Source organism: Humulus lupulus, chromosome X (assembly GCF_963169125.1).
Source record: "Humulus lupulus chromosome X, drHumLupu1.1, whole genome shotgun sequence".
Lineage (NCBI taxonomy): Eukaryota > Viridiplantae > Streptophyta > Magnoliopsida > Rosales > Cannabaceae > Humulus > Humulus lupulus.
The window spans coordinates 6,800,273-6,806,603 of record NC_084802.1 but is presented as its reverse complement, the minus strand read 5'-3'; the positions used below and the strand labels follow the sequence as shown (position 1 = coordinate 6,806,603).

The 6,331-nt window shown below is 32.5% G+C and overlaps 1 protein-coding gene across 5 annotated transcripts; it reads right to left on the bottom strand.

The window, feature by feature from the left end:
- Positions 1-907: 907 nt before the first annotated feature.
- Positions 908-5,704, bottom strand: LOC133803609 (probable glycosyltransferase At3g07620). 5 transcript variants are annotated; one of them, XM_062241709.1, is made up of 6 exons: positions 5,584-5,704; positions 4,456-5,377; positions 4,250-4,380; positions 3,424-3,772; positions 1,744-2,375; positions 908-1,336 (listed from the first exon to the last, which is right to left on the bottom strand). In XM_062241709.1, the coding sequence occupies exons 2-6, from the start codon at positions 5,368-5,370 to the stop codon at positions 1,228-1,230; spliced, it is 2,136 nt and encodes a 711-aa protein (XP_062097693.1). In that variant the 5' UTR covers positions 5,371-5,377; positions 5,584-5,704; the 3' UTR covers positions 908-1,227. The 5 variants fall into 5 exon arrangements, with proteins under 5 accessions (XP_062097693.1, XP_062097692.1, XP_062097696.1 ...); XM_062241708.1 differs by lacking the exon at positions 5,584-5,704 and having other exon boundaries at positions 4,456-5,538; XM_062241712.1 differs by lacking the exon at positions 5,584-5,704 and having other exon boundaries at positions 909-1,244; positions 4,456-5,537.
- Positions 5,705-6,331: the final 627 nt, after the last annotated feature.

Here is a 6,331-nt window from a genome sequence, read left to right as displayed (position 1 = left end):
TTTACTAACTCTTCACTCTTACATTTCCATTCAAATTTAATTATACTTAAAATTAACGTATTAGAATAATATCATATTAAACATATAATATAATATAATTTACTCTAAGTTAGAAACAAACTTTTTTTTTAAAAAACTAGCAACAAACTTAAATTTAAAATCCATATATAATATTAATATGATTGGAGCTTTTTTTCTTCATCAAATTCACCAAAGTACATTGCAAAGTTATATTATAAACTAAAAATAGTTTATGTATATATATTATTATACACTATGACTTTTTATATTTTTATTTTATTATGTTATTAATTTTTTTTTAAATATTATATTATAATTTATATATATATATGATATAGTCATGTAAATATATATCTATATTAATGTTGTGTTTAGATGTCATATATGTAGAGATTATATTTATAAAAAATACACTAAAAGTACAAATTCAACTAAAAAAACCACACATAAAAAAGAAACACAATATCTTGAATATGCAAAGAAGCATAGTATTTATCTTTTTTTTTTTTTTTTTTATTAGAAATATCAATATTTCAAGTAGACATTTTATGAGTATTTCAAAAATTTTGAAATGAAATTTACATATAATTTTTAGCAATACATAATAAAACTTCAAAATACAATGATGAAAAGGACAAAAAAATGTTACTATTTTTCTTGTTTTTTTCAAACTCTACCACACTTTTTTCCACACCAATCCCTATTATCCCATTTTATCTTCCTTCCTGTTACAACAACCCAAGAATCCAGAATATATATATAATCATGGATATGGCTGTGGGTGGAAAAATAGTGAAAGAAGTCAAGAAGCATTATGATATAGTAATACAGTATTTAGTATATTTATATATATAAATATTAAATACCACATAAAAGCATATATAAGACAGAGATATTCATGTATATATTTTTTACTATTGAATCTAATATATATAGCACTCAGTCATGAAATAAAAACCCGTTACATGCATAATTTCATCATGAACAAAATAATGCAACGAAACTAAAGGTGAGATGGCCACCACTTGTGAACTCTGAGACAATGGTGGAGATGGACTATGATAGTTCTTTGAGCTCTGACACCCATTGTGTGCAGGTCACATGAACTGTCACCCTCTCGACTAGCATGGTTGTTTCTAAAGCACTATCGGAGCTTCGCAGATTCTCTCAGTAGTACTGTGGGAACAAGAGTGTCTTGATACTCCTTCAAGCTTCGCAACAATCTGTCATCGGACACGAAATCTTTATCATCTCCAAGTCTCCATTAATGAGATCATTCCGTCCGCTAACAAGATCTAATTCCTTCCCTTGCAGACTAAGAAAAGTGTTTATAAACTGTAAAAATGTAAACATAAAACAGAAATAATGTTTTGAGAAACGGTGGTTTCTGTAAATATCTCTTCATTCAAAGCTCATAGTGCTATTAAAAACCATTTCAAGTGTAGACATGTCAATTACACAATTTCTTTCTCTTGTGTTATATCATATGCTAATAACATAATTCATAAAAAATATAACTGGTTTATTTTAAGTGAAAAACAACTAACGAGTAACGACTATTTCAACTGTATTTTGGTTTTCAGCATTTGTTTTGCTTTTATTTTTCTACACTCATATGTTGAAAGAAGAAACCAACCATAAGAGAACATAATCAACCCCAAAAATGTAATTTAGATTCTTCAAAATTATAATATGGGTCTTATTTGGTGAAGTCTATTATACCAAATAGAGTGAAGTATCATATGAAACATATCAAAATCCACAGGCTTGGCATGCCACAGAAAATGCTGTTGAACCCTTTTCACCATCATCTGCATTTCTCTATATCTCTTCTCTGGGATTGAAACAAGTATCTTCTTCAAGTTGGGAATGTCTTTCTCTAACACAAATACAGCAAAGGATTCCCAGTTCAGAACATCAAAAAATGGAGGCACATAATTGTCAGATATGATCACTGGCACACACTCGTAGAAAATCGCCTCAATGACCCTCGGACTGTTGACTTCATAACCTTTTGCAGAAATACAGTACTTGCTGCTCTTCATGTAACTGGTATAGACATTTTCGTCAGCAGTTTTAGGCAACTTACCAAAGATTTTCATGTCAGGATCTTTATTCTCCCAGTGCTCTAGCAGAATAGGCCTAACGTAACCATGCATTCTCCCCGCAAAGAATGCTAGTGTTGATCTCTCTGAAGCAGGTTTGCCTCCAAGGCCTCTCAGAGTATCATTAGGCAAGTAAATATAGGTTTGAGGAAGAGAAACATCCTTGCCAAAACCAAAACCTCCTCCAACATCAGCATTGCAAAGGGCTCTAATGCACTTGGCCATATATCTACTTGTCTCTTTTGGAGCCTGAGGAGATGGATTTTTTTTGTTAGAACTTCAGTATATACTGTCCAGCATCTGAATTGCATGATACATCATATAATGGCATTGAGATTAAGTCATTACTAATTGGTAGGCAGGATTATTGGACTCAACTTACTTACTATTGGATTGACTTGAACTAAGATAAATGGATTATAGGGATCTCATATTATTTGAAGAATGACTATGAAAAAACATGAACCCCACAATTTTTATTTTGGCAACTACAGCCTACAATATTTGGGGACAAGAAAATTACTACAATTGTTATGCAGGTATCTAGATAGGATTCGAGAATCTCAGACTTTGTGGGGGCAAACCACATAGCTGACCATTTGAGCTACCGTCTATATATTTATAGAGAGAAACATTGATAAAAACCACTAAACTTATACAGAAAATATAAGAACAGACCATCAAGAAAGATAAAGAAGATGATGGAACCTCTCTGATTTTTATTAAAGAAATGCCAAGAACATTACAATAAGAAAATGGCCGGTATTGGAGAGACCTCAAACTCTCCAAAGACCAAATGCTCCACTCAATACAAATTCCATGATATCCCTACTGGTCCTCACACTTTCTATACATACACCCATACAACTCTTTCCCCACCCTACTCGGTAGTTCCAAATTCCAATACAGTCTCTCAAACTGCCTAGAACAATATGTCAGTTACCCTTAATGCTTATCTGGCACATTGCCTAACTGGGGTCTATCAGACATAGAGAAGATATGGGATCCACACGCAATAAATGGGGAATGACTCATCTTACACTAGTTTGAAATATCCCTTCTAGAGTTAAATTCCAGTATATAATGTTTTTTCTCCCACCAAATGACTATCACTTGGCTGATAGATGTGATCCTCAATAGGCTATAGACAATGGACTCATTCAGTTCATGGAAGAAGAAAAAAAAGTTAAGGACCAAATGCTTGAAAGGAAAGAAAAAAATGTATTGAATTGTCAATTAAACATTTCACTGCTCACTAGGGGCTATGTATTAGTATAAAGGAATGAAAAAGGCATACCCAGTCATGGCAGGCAACAAGGAAATGATCTGCTCCGCCTGTCCTTTTCCAGAATGGATATTTTTCCGCAATTGCATCCAAGTAGTTTTTCAGGTATTGTACAATGTTCCTACGATTGTGTGAATTAGGTACGTATAATATTTCCCTCAACATTTGAGAGCTAAAAGGCAAGTAAAACAAATGGGCTTTGTGGGGATCTTTGGTTACAAATTCTTCATTAGCTTCCAGCTGCTTCATAAACCATCCTTCGGAAGCATATATTCCCTGGAGTATTGGTGTGTGTAGTATTGGTCTCTCTCCTTCCTTGTAAATGTAAACTTTAAGTGTCTGTTTCATTAATTCATAGCTTCTGCAAATCAAAAGAAAAAAAAAATTGGAATTCTTAGAGCAATATAAATTTCTCAAAAGCTCTAGTAATTAAATATAAACTTTTCAACACATTTTGTTCAACATCTTTAAATGAAATGAGATCAAATAGATTAGGAAACTTGCAGCCTTCATTACAGAAAATTTATAAATGACCGATTATGTATAAAACAGTACTAACAACAACTGGTAAAGCAAATGATATAAGCTAATATCGGTTGGTATCAGTTATAGGACTAGAAGAGTGTGAGCAGCTCAATCAAACATATTGTTTCACTCATGTACGTAATGGTTACTTGCTTGGAGGAAACGTTTGTGATTACTTAAACAGTTCTAAGAATTCAGTCATACCACCATACCACCCCAACAGGAAAAACATCAAAACCAACTTCCAAAGAAGAATAAATGGTAAATATGAGTACATTTATCTCCCTAAACCAGTACAAACTTAAAAATTTACCTTTTAAAAATGGAAACATTCCTATAAAGAGGGGCATATAGAACTGGATCATTCTGTACAACAGGTGCATTCTCAATCTGTAATGTCACATCTTGCAATTCATGGTCAACTGCTGAGGACCACTGCGCAATCTACACGGAAATATGAAATATAAGAGCAAACTGAAGCATTTCATTGCTAAGAACTTGTGAACTTTCATAACTTACCACTGAATGGTAGGAGGCACGACTCTGAATTAACAAATTGTTCATCTCAGATACTGAATATGCACCAGAAACAGGAATCTTAGACCCATGATTCCTCTTGTAGACTTTGTTCAATGAAGAATTTTTGCCCTTTTTGCTCAAGTGACTATCCACTGACTCGGATTTTCTCTTTTTCTGAGATATGTATGCTCTCTTTTTCTTTACTAAAGAGGTGTTGGAATTACCAGATGTGGCTAGAGTGGTATTATTCTTGTTTTCCTTATCAATGGGAGAATTACTGTCTACTTTGCTCAGGTCACTATACACTGACTCGGAAATTTTCTTTTTCTGAGAAAGTTTTGTTCTTTTTATCCTAATTATGGATATGTTGTAATTTTCAGTTGTGGGTGGAGAGCCAATAATTGAATCTAAAACTACTGATGTTGTATGTAATGATGGATTACTTAAGGTACTATCAACTGGGTCAGATTTTTTCTCCTGAAAAGCAATTGTCTTTAATTTTCCAGACATTGTAGGAGAGCCAATACTTGGCTTTGGTTCTAAATCTATTACTTTTGTATATGATGTTAAACTAGCTAAGGGTATAACAGGAGAAGAAGGGGTTTGAAATTCTCTAGCTTCCTCCTGTAAAAGGCCCATATCCACATATCCTAAATTTGGTGGCTTCACAGTTCTATTTTTCTTCATATTATTACCTATAAACTCAGATTTGGAATAGGGTGAGTCCCCATTTTGCTGAATTTTTAAAGAAGGTAGAATTTTAAAGCTCTGGAACACTAAAATCAGAGCACACATCAACCCCATAATCCAAATCAATCTCCTAGTTCCTACCTGTAAAGTTACAAATTTCAGAACCATTTGGAAAATCCACCTGTGATTTTTGGAGACGACTCTCAAATTTTCAGCACCATACATAACATGCCTGCAAATCACATTGTAATAGTATAAGTTAGCACCCGCAAAAACATTTCATAATTCTTAATCAAATCACAAAAAATGAAAATGGGATTTGTCTAGATGCAAGTAATAAGAATTATATAATCTAAAAGCACATTTCTATTATTCTAATTTGAAACCACGCAAAGTAGAAACTGGGTTGGGCGTTGAGTGTTAAAGTATGGTTCTTACACTGAGCTAACAACAAAAGAGATGAGTCTGGCATGGCTGACTCTGGTTCTGCGTGAAAAATGATTAAAGGGCCCGTTTGAATGAGTGATCTCTTTTAGAGAAGATTAATATAGGGCTTATGATTTTTAGACATATGTTTTGTCTCTTGTGGATTGTATATAGTATTTTTAAGATTCTATATTTTTTTTAAAATAATTTAAATAGACTCGTAAATCTAATTTTGATCAAAGTTATTTTAATTAAAATCGTAAATAATTTATCAAACTAACAATTCAAAACAAAAGTACAGTTGCCTAATAAATGTGTTGTTATATTCAATTTTTTGTTCATCAAAATCAGGTTTAGGAGTCTATTTGAACAATTTTACAAAACACAGGGTCCAAAAAATAATTTGTCAAAACACAAGGTCCAAACAGGTAATGAGGCAAAACACAGAATCTAAAAATGTCATAAATTCAAATAGATAAATGTTCTACATAAGATATTAACATTTACGTAAATTTTTATGGTAGGGAGTAGAGCTGTAAATACGGGCTGGACTTTTTAGCATGACGCGAAACCGACACGAGCACGACACGGCATGAAAAAATATGGGTTTGGGCCAGGCACGACACGAAAACACGAACAAACTCACGATAAAAAGCTCGATATTTTGACATTAATAATGATAATAAATTTTTATTTGTCAATTAATAATAAATTAAAATTATAATAAAAGTCTATTATTTTTCTCAATTTTATATTTTTA

Bases quoted from the DNA above. Each gene is read 5' to 3' on its own strand.
- LOC133803609 (XM_062241709.1), bottom strand. From the start codon at position 5,370: ATGTATGGTGCTGAAAATTTGAGAGTCGTCTCCAAAAATCACAGGTGG. The intron at 3,773-4,249 runs GTAAATTTTTAA...TTTGATTTGCAG, and splicing joins AATGTTTCCATTTTTAAAAG to AAGCTATGAATTAATGAAAC. The intron at 2,376-3,423 runs GTATGCCTTTTT...CCATCTCCTCAG, and splicing joins TTGTTGCCTGCCATGACTGG to GCTCCAAAAGAGACAAGTAG.